The sequence below is a fragment of the Sapajus apella genome, unplaced genomic scaffold (genome assembly GCF_009761245.1).
Source record: "Sapajus apella isolate SASKATOON/1434 unplaced genomic scaffold, GSC_monkey_1.0 scaffold10, whole genome shotgun sequence".
Classification (NCBI taxonomy): Eukaryota; Metazoa; Chordata; class Mammalia; order Primates; family Cebidae; genus Sapajus; species Sapajus apella.
Genome location: NW_022436950.1, coordinates 12,390,694 through 12,413,174, shown reverse-complemented (window position 1 = coordinate 12,413,174; position 22,481 = coordinate 12,390,694). Strand labels below are relative to the sequence as shown.

Genomic DNA, 22,481 nt, shown 5'->3' with positions numbered 1-22,481 from the left:
AAACATTTGTCATCTTTTGTCTCTAAGGGCAGCCACTGTAAGACTTCAAAAGAACCTTGGTCTCCACGATCTTTTATTTTAACCTGAACGTTTCCTTTCTATGGAACCCAGGTCTTCAAATGTCAACTAGAAAATGTTTAAATTTACCTGCATGGAAGCCCCTGCTTTGAGTTGTCCCGCCTTTCTGAACCAAACCAACGTATTTGTTAAATATCTTTGATTCATGTCTCATCCTCCCTAAAATATATAAAACCAAGCTGTTCCCCAACCACCTTGGGCACGTGTTCTCAGGACCTCCTGAGGCCACGGTCACTCATCTTTGGCTCAGAAGAAATCTCTTCAAACATTTTATAGAGTTTGACTCTTTTCCTCAACATCAGTTTAATTCTTAGGCCCAGTCAAGACCCCAAGAGAGAGGAGGAAATATTTTACTTTCCCTCCACCTGTGTTCAGAAGCCAAAGAACGCAATTCAGAGGGCTTCCCAAATCATTTTGAAGTATGGTAACATCTCTAGAGTATCAATTAGATTGTAGAGGAGTACACAAGTCATGTGTACACCTTCAGGTGTTTGTGAAAACCGAGGTATACAAAATACTCCATTATTTGGCTTCAGTTCGTTCCCAAACTGGCAAGCGTGGTACCAGGACCTCTAAGCAAGGGCTTCCTGGGGGGACAATCTGTGATTGGGTGGTCAGATGCAGACGGCGCTCTCCTAACGCTAAAGACAGTGCCAACTACAGTGAAACCTAACTTCCCCCTTCTCGGTATTCTCATGGAAGACAAGGTCTGATCATCAGAGGACTTAAGGAGTAATTAAATTGGAATGCACGGAACCGCTCGTGGAGCTGATTTACATGTGAGGATTCCTAAGCCTCACGGCATAAAAATTTTGATGCAGATGGTCCTGAAAAAGTCATTTTAATTGGCTGCCGAAGGTTTACCTTGCAAACACCAGGTTCTTAAAGATGACAAAATCTAATAAAGCCGAAGCGTGAATTAACTTAACCGAAAGAAGCTTTACCTCAGGTCATCTCGCTTGCCCACAACAAAGATGTCTGCGCATCGCTTATCATAGCCCCGTTGCTGTGCGCGGGCCCCACGTCCGCCCTTTTCCGCGTCACATGACCACGAACCCGCTTCCGCTACGGCTCCCTGAAGGGGCCCGCCCCGGCCTTTCGCGCTTCTGCCCTGGCCCTCTGCTGGCCGCTTCTCCGGTGGGTGCTGTGCCTGGGCGCCTCCGTGCTCTAGGCCAACGGCCTCTGAGAGCGCCCACTCGAGCGCCCCGGGAGCCGGAGGGCGGCGGTCCTCGCCAGGACCCTCCTGTGGGCCCAGGGGTGAGTGCTGACGTCTCCCCGACCCGCGACCCACCGCCAGAGCTGACTGTCGGGCCTAGAGCCGCCGCAGAGACCCTCCGGCCAACAGAGGGACCCGCGGTGGACCGGGCCTGCGGGTAGTGTCTCCCTGGCCGGAGCCCCGTCCCTGGGCCTCTTGCCTTCAGCCCTGCCTTTTTCTCCTCCCCGGGACCTTGCGTCCCCGAGAAGAGCGAGCGAGAGAAGCGCCGTCTTCTCCAGGTGTTTTGGGCTAACCTCTTCACCCTGTGTGGTTCGGCGTTTCGTTTTGTGGTTTAATCCGGACTTTTCCGACTAGAAACTAGGAGTTTGGGAAGCAGCGGGCGTCCCGGCTTTGCAGGTCTTCACTTGTCCTTCTCTGCCAAGGCCCTGACTCCTTCCAGTATGACCTTAAACCTGCCCTGTTTAAAAGGAGGTTTTTGTGTTGTGTTGTGGCCGGTCCATGTTGGAAAAGAAGGGCCTTGTTGGAGGCCCAGGTCGTGGGCAGCGCGGGTGGCTGCAGGCCACCCTGTCCGTCTGTGAGCATCCTTGCCCGCAGGTGTGGCTTGCAGGCAGTTGCTCCTCCGGTTTCTTTCCTGGAGCTGGGAAGCTGCAGTTTCTGAGCTTCTGACCTTTCTCTGCAGGACGTGTGGCATTATTGTAAAAGAAAACCTCTGGCTACGTCCCACAAAGTTACAGCAAAGGGCATTCTCAAGGAAAGAGCACCCTTTTAAAATTGACCTGTTTTAATTGCAGAAGATTAAGAATAAAGCTTTCTGGCTCTTGTGCCCAAATATGGAACCATTTGTATTCAGGCTTCTTACCCACGAAGAAACTTAGAATGCTTACGAATGTTTTCTTTCCCTGGGTGAAAAACATTTTTTCTGCCTCAATGCCGTTGGCTAATGAGATCCCAAAAGAAAAACTCTTAGGAAAATTAGGACGATTTAGTTATACTTAGTAGTCTTTTCCCATGCAATTAAATCGCTTGAGGGGAACCTACTATCTTTTGGTTTCAAAGGCTTGTATTTTAGTTTTTACTCTTATTTCCAAAAGGAAATCGTGTTCTTTCCCTTCCTGTCTGATAGAGCTGCCTCCTTTCAGAAGTACAAAGCTTAGTTGTCGCCCTCCTCTCTTCTGGTGCTGAAACTTTTCTGTGGATTCATAGCCTTATTTTAAAGGTCATTAATATATAGTTTTCAAAGTTTGTAGTGACTTTTTAAATACCATTTTTTTGGAAAGAGAACTGAAACAGGATGTGCAGAGAGTCCCATTTATGTGAACTAGATTCACACAGTAGGTGATGAAGAACTGGAGTTGTTTTGTTTTTGTTTTTGTTTTTGTTTTCAGTTAGTAAGTATATAAACATTTACAGCCACAATCAGTTTGACTCAAGTTGTTTCAGTGACTTCCGAGGCTTTCTGGGTTTCCAGTGTTCTGATGTAGAAAACGAGAAAGTTATGCTGGAACCATTGTGTTCCAAAATGGGTACATGTGACTTGACTCTAGGCCTTATGTGGATGAGGATTTTTTTGTAATAGGCTGTTTTCGCAATCTGTATTTATATATGTACAGCCATGGTTTAAGGTAGTGACTCAGAATTTTCTTTTACAATACATTTATTTAAGATTTTAAAAAGTGGAGTTAAAAAAATTAACTGTAGCTAAAAGTAAATGTACTCTGTAAACATGGAGGGGAAAAAAAAACCATGGTAAGTTAGTTACTGGTGTTCAGGAACCACTGGGCTTAGAAAGTAGAAATCTGAAATCATCTGATTCTAGGAGAGATTTTTGTCTCATTTGTTATGTTATACAACAGAATCATGTACTGGTTCCGCCTGCTGGATTCTAAATTACAAAACTTCTGGAATTAACATAACACCAAATGAGAGGTTTATTTATTGCTAAAAGATATCAGAAATGCTACAGTCTAATGAGGGAGAAAAAAATTAGATTTTGAGTGGTTTTAAGAAAACCCAATAATTGGGGAGTACAGTGTTAAATCTTAGTAGAAAAGTTCCAGTTACTTTTTAAATTTAAGTAGTTCAGCTGCAGGAGAATTTGGCTTTTTCCAGAAGTTGGCATTTTAGTATCCACCTTTATTTTCTAAGTGAACGTTTTTTTACAAACTCGGCGATTCAAATAAGAAAAGATGTTGCTGGCTAGGTGCAGTGGGTCACGCCTGTAATCCTAGCACTTTGGGAGGCCTAGGCGGGTGGATTGCCTGAGCTCAGGAGTTCGAGACCAGCCTGGGCAACACAGTAAAACTCCCTCTCTACTAAAAATACAAAAAATTAGCCGGACATGGCAGTGTGCGCCTGTAGTCCCAGCTACTCAGGAGGCTGAGGCAGGAGAATTACTTGAACCTGGAAGGCAGAGGTTGCAGTGAGCTGAGATTATGCCACAGTGCTCCAGCTTGGGCAACAGAGCGAGACTGTCTCCAAAAAAAAAAAAAAAAAAAGATGTTGCTGTAGAACGAAAGTAACGAAGTGTACTAGTGAGACCTACGAGATGTACTAGTAGAAAGTTCATAAGAAGACTGAAATGCAATGAATCAAATGCAGAGAAAGCACATTTCAAGGAGATATTGAGATTCTAGCCACCTTCTCGTTTATTACTATAAAACTTCAATTTATAATGCACCAAGGCTATAATCTTTGAGGTAGCTGTTTTCAGTGTTAGTTTTGAATATGAGCTTTTACTATGATTGAGACACAAGTATTAGAAGAGCATCTCATCTAGAATGATGCACAAAAATTGATTATAAATATTGCCTATGGGAACCTGGGTGGTTAAGGATAGGATTGGAAGTAGAACACTTCCTTTTCTCTGTATATCTTGTGTATTTTCTACAAAGTACATGGATTACTGGTTCAAAATTTTAACATTTTAAGTGAGTGAAAACTTAAACAGGCTGAGCACAATGGCTGACACCTGTAATCCCAGCACTTTGGGAGACCAAGGCCGGAGGATTTCTTGAGCCTAGGAGTTTGAGACCAGCCTGGGCAACATAATCAGACCCTGTCTCTACAAAATTACAAAAATTAGCTGGGTGTGGTGGCATACGCCTGTAGTTTCAGCTTTTCAGGAGGCTGAGGTAGGAATATTACTTGAGCCCCTAAGATCAAGGCTGCAGTGAGCAGTGATTGCTCCATTGCATTCTAGCCTGGGTGGCAGAAAAAAAAATTTAATAAATGCGTTTGTTGCTTTTTAACATAAGTGTGTATCTATTTACATATATATACCTAAGTATTAGATTCATTTAAACTTACATATTTTTCATCTGCCACATTTTTCTAAATACAAATCAGAAACAATGACAGAGTTAGTCTTTTATATTGCCTTGCCTAATAGTCATAGGGCCCATCTGTGGGATTAAGATTGGTGGTAAGCGTCATTTTTTCTTTCTTTCTTCTTTTACTGATCTCTTGATGTCAGCTTGTGCATCTTTGTGACTGTTACCATTTGGAAAATTTCCAACAATGAATCCCTAGTGGGTATCATCTAGTTTCTCAATTAGCCCCTGTTTTTCTTCCCCAGGGACAAAAGTGGCTCTCAATCCAGCACATGCACACTGAAGCAAGTTAAAGGATTTAATATGAAGCACAGAAGCAGATAGTGCCACATAGCAAGCAGTAGTTGGTACACATTTGTGAGTAAAAATTGTCCCTTTGGGCTTATTTTCTTAGTCTTGAAATCATCTGCATGCCAAATCCTTAAAAATCTGTGTCCCCAAGGTGTTTCGATAAAGAATGAAAGACATGAGTTAGCAGTCATAATCAAACCAGTTGCCGGGGCTGAGTGTCCTGAGCAACCTCTAAGAGCTCTTCTAGGCATCTGAGTGAGGCCGGGGTTTAGGATGGGGCTATATCTCCAGCATGGAGTTTAGGAAATCCCTTAGCCATGGTTAAGTCATGTATGCTGTCTTTAACTTTTATGCCCTTAATTTATATATAATGTCTTTGCTGAAAATTTAGTGTAATTTCCGTTTGAAGTTTACACTAAATTTTGAAGTTTATTTCTATTTAAAGAAACTATTACACATCAGATTTGTAGGCTACCTCAGTTATATTTAGTTTTTCCCTTTGCATTCCCTTTGTGATTTCTTCATTTGGGCTTAGTCTAAAAACAGGATTTTTCCCCTTTGGAGTATAATTAGAGGAGTTTTATGGCGGTGTTTTTTTTTTCTGACCTGACTTCACATTTATATATACATTTGATAGAGCTTCTCTATCCTATTTGCAAAATCTTAAGACCAACTGTGCTTAAAGCTGTCTTTATGATTCTCAAGGTATAGAAAAATTCTTCTTAGGATAGTTTGGAAAATGTTTTCTCAAATCAAGCCCCAAGTCATGTTCAAATCCCAAAGTAATTTTAAGTATTTACTTTTATTCATAGTTTTCTTATGAAATGAATTGTTGAAATACTGATTTTTATTCTTTCTTTTTTACAGCTGGAAAAGCAGTGTCCGTGTTGTTATGTACACCTCCAAAAAAAGTTCAGATGTGTAGGGGAATTGTTGTGTAAAGTAAACTGAACTACAGGGTAGCATTATTTTAATAACTATTATAGACGTGTATTTACTGTATTAAAATGAGTAAAAGAACAAGCAGTGACACACCACTAGGAAGGTCAGTGAAATTTTATTCAGCAGAGCTGGTATTAGAGGTTTGAGAGACAATGGCTTTAACGCTTACTGCTGTAGGCTGACCATGCTCTTTTACATTTTTATCAGCATTTTGTATTTGGCAGCAACAGTCTTTCTACTGCATTAAAAAATAACACATGTAAATATGATATTAAGTACAAATTAATAGGGTAAAAGTTTCAATCCCTCCAAAGATGAATACAAGCATTAGAATTTATTATTACAAATTCTATATTTGGTATTCATTGCATCTCAGTCATTAGGAGAAGTTTTAATTGGTGATGTAATTTTCAGGGAGTTGCATCTTCTTTTTTAGTAAATTCGGAGTTCATTTTATGCATCGTCATTTAAAGGTTTTGAATAACAGGTGCATTTGTCATTTAAAGGTTTTATTTTTTCATGCATGACAGCAGCTTCTAATTGTAATTTTTTTAAAGTCCAAGCAGCTTTCCCTCAAATTGATGAGGAAATTTAAATTTTATTTCAGGCATTTTTTAGTTATAAGCAGCATGCATATTTATGCGGAGAAAGAGAGTGTGTGTGTATGTGTACATACACATTTGTATTATAGTTCTATAATACTTTTAAAATTTTGCTCCTAAGCAATATCCTCAAGGTACAATTTCAGCTGATAGGCAAGAAGGCATTTTGTTAAGGAAAGCATTTTCTTTCATCATTTATTTTTTCCTTTTTATATGTTCAGCACTTGCAAATGAGAAGTTTCCTTTCGCTCATTCTGTAAGGTATTGTCTTCTAACTTCATTACATAGAGGTCACTGATACTATAACACTCAGTCAGCCCTGTCTTTAAATTTTTCTCCCACAGAGTGAGTGGGGCAGCATTTCCTTCTCCCACTGCTGCTGAGATGGCAGAAATTAGTCGAATTCAGTACGAAATGGAATATACTGAAGGCATTAGTCAGCGAATGAGGGTCCCAGAAAAGTTAAAAGTAGCACCGCCAAACGCCGACCTGGAACAAGGATTCCAAGAAGGAGTTCCAAATGCTAGTGTGATAATGCAGGTTCCGGAGAGGATTGTTGTAGCAGGTATTTCACCTTTATTTAGAAGGTTGCCTGTTAAATCTTTGTTTTACATATTTCTATGAAAACTTTGGAGTTTTCTTTAATGTTACTGAGAAAAGGGGTTGGAAAATGCAACTTTACACTTTTGACATTTCTATTCATTATTATAGTCTGAATTTCAAAGCATTTTTTAGTAATTCAACTAATTATTGAAGTTTTACACTCATAAAATATATACATTTTTAAGTGTATACTTGATGAGTTTCAACAAAAGTGAACACCCGTATAACCACCACCACAGTCCGAATACAGACCATTTTTTACTCCACAAGGTTCCCTTGTGCCTCTTTCTCGCTCAGTCTTTACCCCTCAACTCTAGGCAACCATAGTCTCCTTTCTATAGGCAGAGACTAGATTTGTCTTTCCTCGAGTTTCATGTAAACGGAATCATAGAGTATATGTTCTTATCTGGCTTCTTTTGTTCAGTGTAATGTTTTTGAGATTCTTCTGTTGTTGCATATATCAGTTCATTCAATTTTATTACTGAGTAATATTTCAGTTTGGATATACCATAATTTATCCATTGATCTTCATTCATTAATTGCTTTTTGTTTGAGGCTGTTAGGATTAAAGCCACTGTGAATACTGAGGTTCAAGTCTTTGTGAGGACATATGTTTTCATATCTTTAGGACTGAAATTGCTGGATCATATACTACAAGTTATTTTCAACTTTCTGAAAAACTGCTAAACTGCTTTCCAAATTTTTGTACCATGTTTCATTCCATCAGTGATGTGTGAGTTTCAGTTGTTCCACATCCTTGCCAACATTTTGTATTGTCAGTCTTTTAAATTGTAGCTGTTTGGGTGTGTAGGGCCATGTTGTGATTTTAATTCTATTTCCCTGATTATTAATAATTTTGACCATAGGCTCATGTGCTTTTTGGCTACTTAAATGTATTCGTTGTGAAGTATCTATTCAAATGTTTTGTCAGTTTGAAAAACTGAGTATTGTAATATGTTGGAAGCATATTTTGAAAGAAACTAATGCTTATTGGGAGATGATTCAAAAGCAGAAGGTAAATACATTTATAACAAAAATCACTGTCTTTTTAAAAAACCTCCATGCTTTTCTTTTCTCTCTCTTTCTCTCTCTCTCTCTCTCTCTCTCTCTTCTTAACTCCTAGGAAATAATGAAGATGTTTCATTTTCAAGACCAGCGGATCTTGACCTTATTCAGTCAACTCCCTTTAAACCCCTGGCACTCAAAACACCACCTCGTGTGCTTACACTAAGTGAAAGACCACTAGATTTTCTGGATTTAGAACGACCTGCTACAACCCCTCAAAATGAAGAAGTAAGTAGAATTTTAACATTACTAGAATTTGAAATAATATAGACAAAGGTAAAAGAGAAGAGTGAAAAGGCTATAAAACATGTCCTTAGCAATATGTCACGAAAGCTTTCCAAATAGAACATTACTAATAATTCTATTTACAAATGTGCCAAATAAGTTATTATGCTATTTTTTAAATTTGAATGTAATGTTTTAGAAAAATGTAAATTTTGTGGAAAGCATAATTAAATTCCTGTGGTTTGAAGAACAAACTTTTCTGGGTAGGTGTTGCTTGTTAAATAATAAGAAAAAGTTTGGAAATTTAGCAAGAAAAAGTAAATATATCACTTTGTTATAAAATCAGTTTAGCAAACAGGGCAAAGAAAGCTCTTTTTCCTTTTATATTACCTATTCTCGCTTATTTGATTAAAAGTTTCCACTGAGTTAGCTACTATACAGCATCACATTAATATGCCCATTGACCTAAATGTAGCAGTGTAGACTAACAAGGCTTTAGTAGCAGAGCTCAAATCCTGCCTCTGCCATTGACTTGGCAGCTAAGCTTTGAAGCTTCTTTGCTGTGATGATTTCTGGAGTTGTGTCTTTTTCATGCAGCTTCTGAACTTACTAACATGTTGCCATGAAGCAAGTATAAGACAATGTGCAAAAATATGTTTTTATTAAGAATGGTGCTGCTTGTGTCTGGTTTCATTTTTCATGTAGTCCTTTCCAAAGAGGGTAAAGCACCCATACTGTCTAGGGCAGTGCAATTTTCTAGGACTAGGTTCTTAGGTTGTAAGTTTCTGCTGAGGTAATTGAGGTGATATGCTCATAGTTTGGATATTCTAGATATTTGTTTGGTGAAAAGCACTAAATATGAACATTTACATGACAAAAAGGCCCTAAGATATTTGCAGAATTGTATTACTTAACAAACATTTTTGAACTTTTATGTTTGAGGTACTGTATGCAGTATAAGAATTAATGAGAGTTCTTGCATTCACAAAGTTTGCTGTCTGTCTAGTTCCAGCAGGACAGTGATATGAGTGAGGGAAAGACATCAACACACACAAAAGATATAAAATTCTTTAATAGAAGAGAATAATTAAAGTCAAGATGGTTACACAAAAGTATCCAGTGTGCTCCCAGTTCGAGGCCAAGCTTTCTAGCTCCCCAAAGTTCCTTGGGAATTATAGCTGTAAAAATAATTGTCCTACAGTGAGGATTTTGACAGGAGAGAAATGCTTCTTACTGTATTCTTTGGGTTTTGTTTTTCTTTTGATCTTTCTGCTCCTCCTAACTGATTGAAAGCAACCCAGGCACTTCTCTGAGTGATTATTTTAAGAGTGAGTGAAAAAAGTTTGCCAGGACTTCCCTCAGCAGACCCAGGCTTTAAGACTATACAGGGTTCATGCCTGCATTAATTGTGATATTTAGTCAAATAGATGCCCAGAGTGTATAACACTGGGGTAAAAAAGTTTGTGTGAGAATTAGACCTAACTTTGAAGGCCTACTTTGCCATTGACTAACCACTTCGGGCAAGTTATTTAACAAATCTAGGGCTTATCTCTGAAATAAAGATAAGAATAATGCCAAGTGCATAAGATTATTATGAGAATTAAATGTGATAATGCATGTAAGGACATGTTCTAATTTGTGTTAAAAGCTCAATATGTATAAATGTTATGGTTAGGAAAGAGTTAAAATCCTGTGGCAGGAGCCAGATCCTGAGACAAAAGAGAGGAGTTTCTGAGATTAATACCAGATGCCTATTGAAAGCAAAGATGATGGTTTGGACTTCAAGTTTATACAGGTTTATAGAAGGGTCCAGTAGCTTTCAACAGGCACTCAGTTGAAGTGAGCCAGGGAGGAAGGGGTAAGGGAGCCAGAGTTCTAGTAGCTTAGAGAAATCTGCTGAAATAGAAAAGCAATAATGCCCTGAGTGCTGATAACATTGATGATTCATTCAGGTGTTAGTGAGAATCTGTAAAGTGAGATTCCCAGAACATTTGCTCCGTAGTAGTCACTCTGCAGTGGATGCCAGGGTTTCTCTACCTCAGCACTGTTGGCATTTTGGACTGGAAAATTCCTGGTTGTGGTGAGAGCTATCTTTTTGCACTGTAGAATGTTTACAACATTCGTGATTTCTCTCTACAAGATGCCATTACCATCTTCCAAGTCATGATATCCAAAACTGTCTATAATAGCGAAAGTGGAAGCAACTAATATGTTCATCAGCTGATGAATGAATAAGCAAAACATGATCTGGTCATATAGTAACTCTTATTCAGACATAAAAAAAATGAGGTACTGGCCTGGTGCAGTGGCTCACACCTGTAATCCCAGCACTTTGGGAGGCTGAGGCAGGCAGATCACTTGAGGTCAGGTGTTCGAGACCAGCCTGGCCAACATTGTGAGACCCTGTCTCTACCAAAAAATAGAAAAATTAACTGGGCATGGTGATGTGCATGCCTGTAGTTCCAGCTGCTCCAGAGGAAGAGGCAGGAGAATCACTTGAACCTGGGAGGTGGAGGTGGCAGTGAGCCAAGATTACGCCACTATACTCCAGCCTGGGTGACAGAGCCAGACTCCATCTCCAAAAAAAAATAATAATAATGTACTGATACATGCCACATATAGATGAACCTTGAAAACCTGTAAAGTTTAAGAAGTCAGCAAAGGTCATATATTGCATTTTTCTACTTAACCTAAAATGTCCAGAATAGCAAATGAATGAAGACAGGATACAGATCAGTGGTGACCATGGGTTTAGAGGAGAGGGGAATTGAGAGTGACTGCTTAATTGGTATGGGGTTTCCTTTTGAGCTGATGAAACTGTTCTGGAACTAGATAGTGGTAATGATTATACAACATTGTGAGTGTACTATATGCCACTGAATTACACACTTCAAAATGGTTGGAATTGTGTATGTTATGTGTGTTTTACCACAATAAAAAAGAAAATATCTCCAGACATTGCCAAATGTTCTCTACAGGGCAAGATCACCCCCTGCTGAGAACCATTGACCTATCTCAAGAAAGGAGACTACCACGAGAAGCCTTATGAGGAAGCCTATAAAATTGTTGTCTGAAAGCCTGATTGATACAAGGGATAAATTTGTAGAAAGCAGTTGTACTTGAGATCTTAAACTGGCTTAAAGAATCCAGGTGAGCCCTTGAGGAGGGCTTAAAACATAACATAAATAATCCCTTAGCTCAAAGAGGGTTTAAAAACCTGGATGCTTGTCTAGAAGAGAGGAAGCTGACAAACCCTTTCAATATGCCTCATCTCCACCAATATTTGGAAATCAACTCTACAATAAGACCATTGCTTGGTGATTCTGTTTATAGAGAACTAAAAACTATGCAATAAACTGTGTGATCTGGGCATGAAATTCAGAATGCCTAAGTCATGACAATTTTCAGTGTTCTTACAGTAGACTGGGCAGTGTGAATGAGGAGAAAGAAGCTATGACACTGACACTACTACCTCTTCTCAAAAAGGAATCCAAACTAGAGCAAGTGGGGAAGGACCTTCCAGAGAACAAGAAGAAAGAACTGTAAAGAAAGAGTTGGAAAATGCTGCCTGTAAGATTTGACACAGCCTCGAACAGTGTGACCGAGTCAAAGATGTGGACTCTGCCGTTATGTCCTGTCAATCAAGGCATGGTGTGCTTTGAAAAAATAAGCTACAATAAATCCTAAGAGCTTTGTGAGAAGTCCATTGAAGTTAGAAGAGAAAACAGACTGACTAAAGATAGAGAGTAAAAGCTTTTTCCCAAGTTGACATCTCTTACTTCAAAGAGAAGTATGAGAATACCATTCATTTCTATGATAAATCTTTGAAGAACACTGAACCCCAGATATACACAAGAATTGTCCATAGTTACTAATTAATCTGGAAGGAGCAAAATCAGTTGGCGTATGTAAACCCTGACCTGATTTTGGAAGAGAAGAGTAAAGGCAATGAGTGGTTTCAGAAATGGAACTATCTCCAAGCCATGCCAGCTTTATACAGAAGCCATCAAATGGCATCCACAGGATGCCAGATTCTATAGCAGTTAGGTACAGAGTGTACAGCCAGAGCTCGAGGAGTAGAAGAAATAATATCTAACTAGAACCACCCTTAACACAGATTAATACTTAGAAAGCCACAGGCTTAGAATCTGAAGGATAACACAAAAGCCACGGATGTCTAGCAGAAGGCCCTAGACCTGTAATTCTACCTTATAGAAGTAGCAGATGGTTGTTGGTACCCAGTTCAATTGACATGGCAATGCTAAGGATGTGAAGCAAAAAACCATATGATATAGCTATATGATATATCCTAAAACAAATGCAGAAGGATTCCCAGCGACTCACTGAATATTTAAAAGGCTCCTGCGAGAGCTTAGAAAATCGAGAACTTCATGAATATGGGTCTGATCATAGTTTGGCGATGGTTTATTGAGCTCTTTTTCCTTCCTCTTCACCTGTGGAAGGAGGAGCTGGGACTGCAATGAGCAGATTGGAGCAAAAGTCTGGAGAGACAAGGAAAAAGCTGAATTGTATATATGTATGCATATTCATGCATGGAAAATTCAGACATGTGCATTCGCATTCATTGTACAACTACTGTTTGAAGGCCCTCTTAGCACAAGCATGGTGTCTTCATTCCTGACAAACTGGGCCATGTGTCCTTCCCAAAACCTGCAGTTACTGGCTTAACTGTTCTCCCCATGATTCATGATTTTACATTTTGGACAGTGACCATTTTGGGGAGGGAAGATTTTTATCCCAATTTTCCAGTCTACATTGTTAATTTGTACCTTTCCCCCTTCTGCAATAGAAGTCCCACAGAAAATGGGCATGAGTATAGAGGAAAAACGCTAAGGCTCTTAGCAGATTCCTGAGAGGTGGGCTTTGAACAGATTGAGAGAATCAGCCATCAGAAAACCTAGAGGACATTTACTTGCCCAGGAATTTATGAATAATCAAATTTAACTTGCAGTATAAGCATACTAAAGGGGAATTGTATACATGCGTGTAACATGTGTCTAGTGCTGCATGTTATATAACTAGACACAGAAGACCTTATGACCCAACTTCCAGGAAGCTGCTTGAACCTAGGAAACTATTTCTGAGCCTCAGGGATAAATAAAAGTAAGTGCTTAATCAATGATGGATGATTTTGGAAGACATTTTAAAATTTTGCGTTGAGGCCAGGCATGGTGTTTCATGCGTGTAATCCCAGCACTTTGGGAGGCCAAAGTGGATGTATCTCTTGAGGTCAAGAATTCAAGACCAGCCTGGCCAACATGGTGAAACCCTGTCTCTACCAAAAAAACACAAAAATTAGCCAGGTATGGTGGCACACACCTGTAATGTCAGCTACTCAGTCGGCTGAGGCAGGAGAATTGCTTGAACCCAGGAGGTAGAGGTTGCAGTGAGCCGAGATCGTGCCACTGCACTCTATCCTGGGCAACAGAGTGAGACCCTATCTAAAACACATCTCAAAACAAAAGAAAAATCTCAGATGGAAACAAACATCCAGGCTGGGCATGGTGGATCACTTGAGGTTAGGAGTTTAAGACCATCCTGGCCAACATGAAACGCCGTCTCTACTAAAAATACAAAAATTATCTGGTTGAGATGGCGTGCACCTGTAATTCCAGCTACTTGGGAGGCTGAGGCATGAGAATCACTTGAACCCAGGAGGTGGAGGTTGGCAGTGACCTGAATTCACACCATTGCACTCCAGCCTGGACAACAGAGTGACACTCTGTCTCAAAAAAAAAAAAGAAAAAGAAAAGAAAAACATCCACCACCCCACCTTGAATGGTAAAATTTTTAAAAATATTTAAATAATTAAAGATCACTGGTGTTTTTTACCACCCCAGGCAGTCATCTGAATTCTTTAGTGTTACAGTAAACCAGTTAGTCATATTAGAAGGCATAACAGATGATATGCTTTTATCTTACCTTCCTCCTCTGCCCCTCATATAGCAATATGTCAAGCTCAGTGTTCCTGTTAAGATATATTTTAAATTAGATTTCAAATGGTGAAAAAAGCAGTACACTTAGAATCCTCTCACTTCTCAAGCTTTGTTGAAGTCATAGGTATATTTGTCTTCTCCCATTGTTTCCAGTTCTCTTGATCTTAGTTCTCACCACATAGCCGTAGGAATGGTTCTGACTTAATAGACAAATCATCCGGATCTTTGCTATATGGAAGAGCTGTCCTCCTGTAGGGAAAGCAGCCACAACTTCTCTGGTAGGTAGGAAGGCAGATGTCAGTGGGATTCTCACAAACCAACCCAGTAGTCCCACTGTACATGAATAAGATGCACGTAATTGTGAATGTGTTAGATTTTATGTATAATTACTTAAAAGTAATTTTTTATTTTGAGGTTAACCTTTAAAAGTTCTTGTAGTAGGGCCGGGCTCAGTATCTCACACCTGTAATCTCAGCACTTTGGGAGGCAAAAGCAGGCGGATTGTGTGGTCCCAGGAGATCAGAACCAGTTTGGGCAACATAGCAAAACCCCATCTCTACAAAAAATACAAAACATAACCAGATATGGTGATGCACACCTGTTGTCCCAGCTACTCCAGAGGCTGAGAGATAGGAGGCTTGAAACAGGGAGGCAGAGGTGCAGTGAGCTGAGATCATGCCAGTGTATTCCATCACGGGCAGCAGAAACAGACTCTGTCTCAAAAAAAAAAAAAAAAAAAAATGGTAACTGCAGTAGGCTCCAAACTGACTCCTCTGTTTTCAGAAGTTATTTTTTTGTTGTTTAGATGGGTAAGTGGTTCATGATCATAACTGAATCAAAACTATGTTCTGAAATTGTGTGCTGCATAGTGTGGTTTTAAATTCTGTTGGCAAGAAATACCTGTTCTACCTTAATGGTGCTAGTAACCTAATAATCTACTCCCAAACCTTTTTAAAAACATATATATATAATTTTATATGTATTAATTTTTTCTTTGTCACCCAGGCTGGAATGCAGTGGCACTATCTCAACTCACTACAACCTCCGTCTCCCAGGTTGAAGTGATTCTGCTGCCTCAGCCTTCCAAGTAACTGAGATTACAGGTGCACACCACCATGCCCAGCTGATTTTTGTATTTTCAGTAGAAATGGAGTTTCGCCATGTTGGCCAGACTGGTCTTGAACTCCTGACCTCAGATTATATGCCTGCCTCAGCCTCCCAAAGTGCTGGGATTACAGGTATGAGCCACTGTGCCTGACCAAAAACATCAATAAATATTGATTGGTACTTTGGAAAATATTAATTTTCCAAATTAATTTTCTTTAATTCATATACTATTTGTTTTTTACAATAAAGTTTAATTTTTAAAAAACCATAATGTTGGCCAGGGATGGTGACTCATGCATGTAATCCCAGCACTTTGAGAGGCTGAGGCAGGCGGATCACAAGGTCAGGAGTTTAAGACCAGCCTGACCAATATGGTAAAACGCTGTCTCTACTAAAAATACAAAAATTAGCTGGGCATGGTGGTGCACACCTGTAATCCCAGCTACTTGGGAGGCTGAGACAGGAGAATTGCTTGAACCCAGGAGGCGGAGGTTGCAGTGAGCTGAGATTGTGCCACTGAACTGCAGCCTGGGCGACAGAGCCAGACCCTGTCTCAAAAAAAAAAAAAAAAAAAAGCCAAAAAGCAAAATAAAACCATAATGTTGCCATGGCTATTTTAGTGGGGGGGGGTTGTTTTGTTTGTTTAAGTACTTTGCAGTGGCTCACACCTGCGAAAGTATAATCCCAACACTTTGGGAGGCCAAGGTGGGCAGAACGCTTGAGCTCAGGAGTTCGAGACCAGCCCTGGCAATGTGGTAAAACCCCATCTCCACAAAATACAAACATTAGTCAGGTGTGGTGGTGTAGTCCCAGCTACTTGGGAAGATGAAGTGGAAGGATCACTTGAGCCCAGGAGTTTGAGGCTGTAACGAGTCATGATCATGCCACTGTACTCCAGCTTGGGTGACAGAGCAAGATTCTCTCTCAAAAAAAAAAAAAATGTATTTTTAAATAAGCAGAAAAGTTAATGATTACCACTGTTCTAGTTATCCATTTCTATGTAACAACATCTTAAACTTAGTGGCTTAAAACAAACAAACCTATGTTTTGCTCATGCATTCTGTGGTTAGGAATTTGCAGTTGACGTGATGGGGAAAGCTTGTTTCTGTTCTCCCAATGTCTGGGGCCTAAGCTAGGAAGTCTCAAAGGCTCAGGATGACTCAACAGCTGGAGCTACAATTATCTGAAGGTTTGTTCACTCACGTGTCACTTGGTACCAGCTGTTGCCTGCGACCTCCATTAGGGTTGTTAGCTGGTGCACCTACACATGGCCTCACTGTGTGGTTACTTGGCCTTCCTTATGTCATGGTCCCATTCCAAATATGAACAACGTGGGGAAAGAAAGCCTGCTTTCTTTCGCACTGTTAGGATCTAGCCTCAGAAGTCACTTTGCATCATTTCTATAGGAGTCACCAGCCCTCTGAATTTCAAGGGAAAGAAGCAGATCCTGTCTCTTACTGGAAGAAGGTCAAAGACATTTTGTAAGAAGAACATGTGGGATTAGAGATGGCAGCCATTCTGGAATGCCAATACCATTAAGCTAGATACGTTTTTAGTCTAATTTTCAAATATTCAACCAAATCTTAATTTGTTATAATCCTAGAAACCAGGAGCATTTATTTATAATACAGATACTCTCCATTTTCTATATGTGCCTGTAAAAACTTTTATAAATTGTTCTTATAAATAAGATTAAACAAATAATAATAAATGTACCAAGTAAGAGTGATACTTAAAAAAGAAACCAGAGTAGCATTCTTAAAGTAAATAGACATTCCTGTTTATCTGCATTATAGTAAGTAGGGGGTGTGTGTGTATGTGTATTTTTAACAAGTCTGTCGGTAATACACTCCCTGGCAGCAATTCTTGGTTGCCTTTTCTTAGTTATATTCTTTGTAAATTTTTTGACTTGCCTTGTGTCAAGGTTCTTTTGATGCTAAGCAGCTACTAGGCTACTAGGAATATTTTTATTTCCTTCCCTTTCTTTGTGCCTTAACAGATCCGTGCAGTTGGCAGACTAAAAAGAGAGCGGTCTATGAGTGAAAATGCTGTTCGCCAAAATGGACAGCTGGTCAGAAATGATTCTCTGTGAGTAGCAGCACTAAGCATTATATTTCCTTTGTAAGTTTTCTCAGTATATTTTCTGTTTAGAAAAGCCCATGTTTTTCTAAATAATGACTTCCCTGTAGTTTTTAAAATTTGTCTTACATTTTTGCCATACTTACAGTCTTAAATCTAGCCATTTTGTTGGTTGTGAGAATTTTTCAGTAACCTATCCTCTCCTGTGTAGCATGGTTTGCTAATTAAGTTACCATAAGATTGTGAACTGGTCCTTTCCAGCTTTGCTTCTAATGAGCTGTGTTTAACAATGTAGTGAGACAAGCAGAATTTTTTTCTTTCTAAAAGTATTTTTTTAGCTTTCTCCCTTATGAGTCATTGATTTTTTTTTAGGTCCTTTTCATTTTCAAAAAATACAAGTATGTTGTTTAAAAGCCTATTTGTTTAAACCTTTCTTTTTCATTTGGTTGTATTATCAAATTCTGATTTTAAAGCTGCCACAAGATATATTATTGCTTTTTTACTTTTTTATTAAAATTAATGAATTTTTACAAACAGAATGTTCTTGAAAACTGGTCAGAATTTTAATCAGAAAGCATTGTCAGTAGTAGCTTTTTAAATAGATTATATAAATTAGTATTTCTTTCTCATTAATTTTTTGGCCAGTTTTCATAAACTCATCATGGACCATGTGTGATGGAAAGCATCGTGTTAGCTTCTGTGGAAACTGAATGAACCAGGAGATGATACATCTCTTCTGAGAGCCAGCAAATCTAGATAGATGCCAACGTTTAGTTTTATTTACAAAATAACTAGAGCACAAGACAGTAGTTTATATTATACCATATTAGTTTCTAGTTTGGACATGTCTAAAGAGTATAGGGGTACAGAAGGGGCTTTGATATAGTTAGGGTCATTAATATTCAAGGTAGAGAGGGGATTTTTTAAATGTATTTTTATCCTTGCTTTGAAAGAAAAAGGAAGTTCTAACTTCTTTATAAATTATTTGCTTGCCTTATTGAAATTCCATTATCTTGTATTAGGTGAAAGGAGAACTAAACCTGCTCTGATTTCTTGGAGAATATTGAAATGTCTCCTAAGGTAGTTAAAATTATTCTGAAAGACTGTGTAAGAAGAGAGTAAGTTAAAATGAATATATACCTCCTTCAAGGAATGCTTACTGCAAGATTCAACCATTAGTAATATAAAATGTTTTATGATTGTGTTTCCCGAAAGGTATCTGGTTGTTAGTGATGTCAGCAGGCCCATGAAATCCATTTTTCTAGACTATTTCCAAATGTATTACACAAACGGTAAAGAGGCTGTATCATTTATGGCTAAAGTAGCTTCTTGATAATTAGTACTTTACAGAGTGATTAAACATACATTCAAGGGCTATAATTATTTTCTTTTTGTACCATTATCATAAGGCAGCAATGATTTCTAGTAAGCTTTTCCCACTGTATAAAGATGTGGCTTACTATTTAGGTCCTTAGCTGCTTTGACATTTTATATTAATAAAACAAAAACAGAATTATTATAATATAGTACCACTTTTATTTTTCTCCCAAAGTATGTATTATTGATAACTGCATTCAACTGAAGAAAAAGGAAACCCCTTTACTGTGTATGAAAACCAGTCCAGTGAAGTATGATTTAGAGTAGATGATTATAGATATTTTTGCATTTACCTAATAACATAAGTTCCTCATAACAGAAAAGATTTACAGTGTTAACTAATGTTTGATTTCTTTTTCTTCTTTAAGTTGCTTTAGTGACATTTTCTAAATTTTTAATTAAACTGAAAATCTCATTTTTGGTAGTAAAAGTAATGAATCTTTATACATTTTCACAGTGAAATGCTTAACATTGCTTAGCCATATTTTTTGTTATGGTTGTTACGTATATTACCATGTTATATACGTAATTTGTTAATAATGTAATCTTGCCCTTTCTTTCTCTACTGTTGTTAATTTTGTAATTTACAATTGAATTCATCTTTAAGGACCCACATCTTATTAACTTTAGAATTTTGTGTAATGAACATATGATTCAGTAATGTTAACATAATGAAAAAAAACAATTAATATAGTACCTCTATTAAAATAATTATTAAACTTCTGCTATCTTTACCTACTTTAGTCTTTTCTTTGTAAGATGAAATTGTTGTGCATCATAATGCATGAAACTTTGCCTGCCTCCACTTTATTTTATTCCATGGCTTTAAGAATAACAGTGGAAATGAGTATGAGAGCAGAAGCACTAGCCTTTGTTTTCTTAATTTCTTTGAAGAGGCCATAAGATTATCATCAGATGCTGATTTTGGCACAAAAATGAGTTCTAAATAGTAAAATCAGATCTAGCTTTTTCTTTGTGTTATATAAAAGCTGAATATGTAAAAGAAGCATAATTATTATTTAAGGTGGCACAGATCAGATTCTGCCCCAAGAAATAAAATTTCAAGGTTCCAAGCACCGATTTCTGCACCGGAATACACGTAAGATTTTATCTGCTCTGCTTTTCACAAGTAGGAGTTGTTTTGATTTTGAAGGATTGTATTAATACTAATCTATTCACCAGGTAATTGACATATACTATCCTAATTATCTTCCTGTTTGGCTTTTTAGTACCTCTGTTTTAGGATTTCTCAAACTGTCATTATATACCTTTATTAAGGAAAAAATAACTAGACCAGCTAAAGAAGTTGTGTATGATTTTGCATGTATTGGTGAAGGGAACATGGAATATAATATGCACGTAAGGACCAAGCATCCTTTTGATTTTGCTTTGATGGTGGCATAATAGTTCTCTACAGATTCAACTTCACCTGGTTAAGTGATCCCAATTTTTTTTTTTGTAAATTTCACCACATTGTGTTTTCTCTTCTATCTTGTCCCTGAAGAATGGAGTCTAAGTGTGGTTTGTCATTTATTTTTAAACCCACTCTTTCCATGTGACAAAATAAGGCATGAGAATGACTAACTCTCATGGAGCAGAACATTTTGGTATATAATACAAGTATTCAATAGCTAATATAGGTCTTAAGCAACAGAAGAAACCACACTGATAGCCAACAATTTTCCTCTTATTCTGGTTCTATTATTTTACATCAAGGAACAACAATTCAATTGCCATAGATAGTGGCAGTATATTAGAATTTCCTCTCTATTTAAAATTCCAACAGAAATTAATATATTTGTGTTTTTGTGAAAATTTTTTCTCTTTATTATTTTACCCTATTTTTTGGAAGAGTCTGATACCTCACTGAAGAGGTTACACCCACAGTTTGAGAAACGTTATTCCTATGAAAACTCAAATAAAGAGGTACTTGACTTTGAACTTACTTTTAACAATGACATAGTTATGCCAAGTACATTTTAATTTAAATTTTAGTTCTGACATTAGCTAGTGTTTTTTTGTTTTTCATTTTTTTGGTTTTTTGAGACAGTCTCGCTGTGTTGCCCTGGCTGGAGTGCAATGGCGCAATCTCAGCTCACTGCAACTGCCACCTCCTGGGTTCAAGCAATTCTTCTGCCCCAACCTCCTGAGTAGCTGGGACTACAGGCGCAGGCCACCACGCCCGGCTAATTTTTGTATTTTTAGTAGAGATGGAGTTTCACCATATTGGCCAGGCTGGTCTCAAACTCCTGACCCCAAGTGATCCACCCGCCTCGGCCTCCCAAAGTGCTAGGATTAGAGGCATGAGCCACTGCACCCGGCTCTGGTGTGGTTTACTTAACTCTTGTGTAATAAGATTCCATGTAAGCATGAGGTAGAGCTATTACTAATGAAGCATGGTAAACATCAGTGCTTTCTTCAAGTTTTTCTAACATTTTCTTTTAAAAAGGTAAAGTTGAGATTTTGCTATTTTATAACATCACTGGAATCAGTTTATCAAAGTACATTTTTATTAAATTACTAATCCATATAATGCCATTTACTTAACCTTCTCAGTGCCTTTGTAGTATGTTTACTTTTTTTACTTTCTGCAATAGTTTACTTGTCAAAACAACAGAAACAGTCACTAAACCTTGGATGGGTACATGAGTGGACAGACGTAAAAGCGCTGTTTCCCTCCACCGTTTATACCTGTGGAGTACATTTTAGCTACTGTCAAACTGATTGTTAAAATGGAGCTTATTCTTTTTTGTTCTTACATTTGTTTGTGAAAAAGACCAACAAGACTGCTTAAAGTTTTAAAAAGAAAAGAGAATTGATAAATTATTTATTGGCTGTAATCACTAATGTAGTTTTGGTGATCTTATGGGGATTCATTTCATCTTTAGGTCAAATTAAATGTTACCAAGCAAAGACATTATTTAATCTATACCTAACACTGGCAAAAGCAGTCATCAATTTAAAAAAATACTCCCAATTTCATTTTTGCTGTTTATGGAGGATTGCCATACACATGAATGAAAAACTGAATTTTTAATCTTTGAAATGTTAATTTCTTTTGAGAAACAACTAGAAACTCAAGTTATGATTTTGATGCTGCTTTTGATGAAATCTTTACTAGTATTGATAATAACTTTATCTTTTATTTTTCTATATAAATATTTTTCATATTAAGTTATAATTGAGGATCATGTAAGGTTTTTTCTAATTTTATGTGGTCATAGAATCTTAGAACTGGGAGAGATCTTATGGACTGTTTTAGAATCCAACCTTCCGTATTCCATCTTAGGAACTCCTTGTAGTTAATCTGAAGTAAGTTTATGTTTGACTATTTTATAAGATGACTTCCTCATTTCCTATGTATGGACAGAAAACACCTGCACTTTTGCAGTTTAAATAAACAGTTCATTTATTGTTTGCTTCTGGCAAAAGGATTTCTCTTAGAGGGAGTAACCCTTCTTTTCTTTTAATTGTTGATGGGCAAAAATCCATTAAGTTTTTTTCATGGATTTGAGTTGAGTTCATTCGTACTGTTGCCCCAGGATTATAATTTTAAATATTGATTATTGGAGCCTTTAATATGTTACTATGTAGCTAGTTTATCAATACG

At 37.9% G+C, this 22,481-nt stretch overlaps 1 protein-coding gene across 22 annotated transcripts in view; it reads left to right on the top strand.

Moving 5' to 3' along the window:
• The first annotated feature begins 1,059 nt into the window (after nt 1–1,059).
• MFF (mitochondrial fission factor) overlaps nt 1,060–22,481 on the top strand; it is a 34,058-nt gene continuing 12,636 nt past the window's right edge. For 5 of the 22 annotated variants that reach the window (XM_032277627.1, XM_032277626.1, XM_032277624.1 and 2 more), the window contains exons 1-6: nt 1,128–1,335; nt 4,869–4,980; nt 5,782–5,959; nt 6,803–7,023; nt 8,185–8,354; nt 17,415–17,503. In XM_032277627.1, coding sequence (XP_032133518.1) covers nt 5,922–5,959; nt 6,803–7,023; nt 8,185–8,354; nt 17,415–17,503 — 518 coding nt within the window. In that variant the 5' untranslated portion in view covers nt 1,128–1,335; nt 4,869–4,980; nt 5,782–5,921. Of the gene's footprint in view, nt 1,336–1,363; nt 1,573–4,868; nt 4,981–5,781; nt 5,960–6,802; nt 7,024–8,184; nt 8,355–17,414; nt 17,504–19,895; nt 19,971–22,481 lie in introns of those variants that run through there. The other 17 variants (XM_032277631.1, XM_032277629.1, XM_032277622.1 and 14 more) reach the window with 8 other exon arrangements.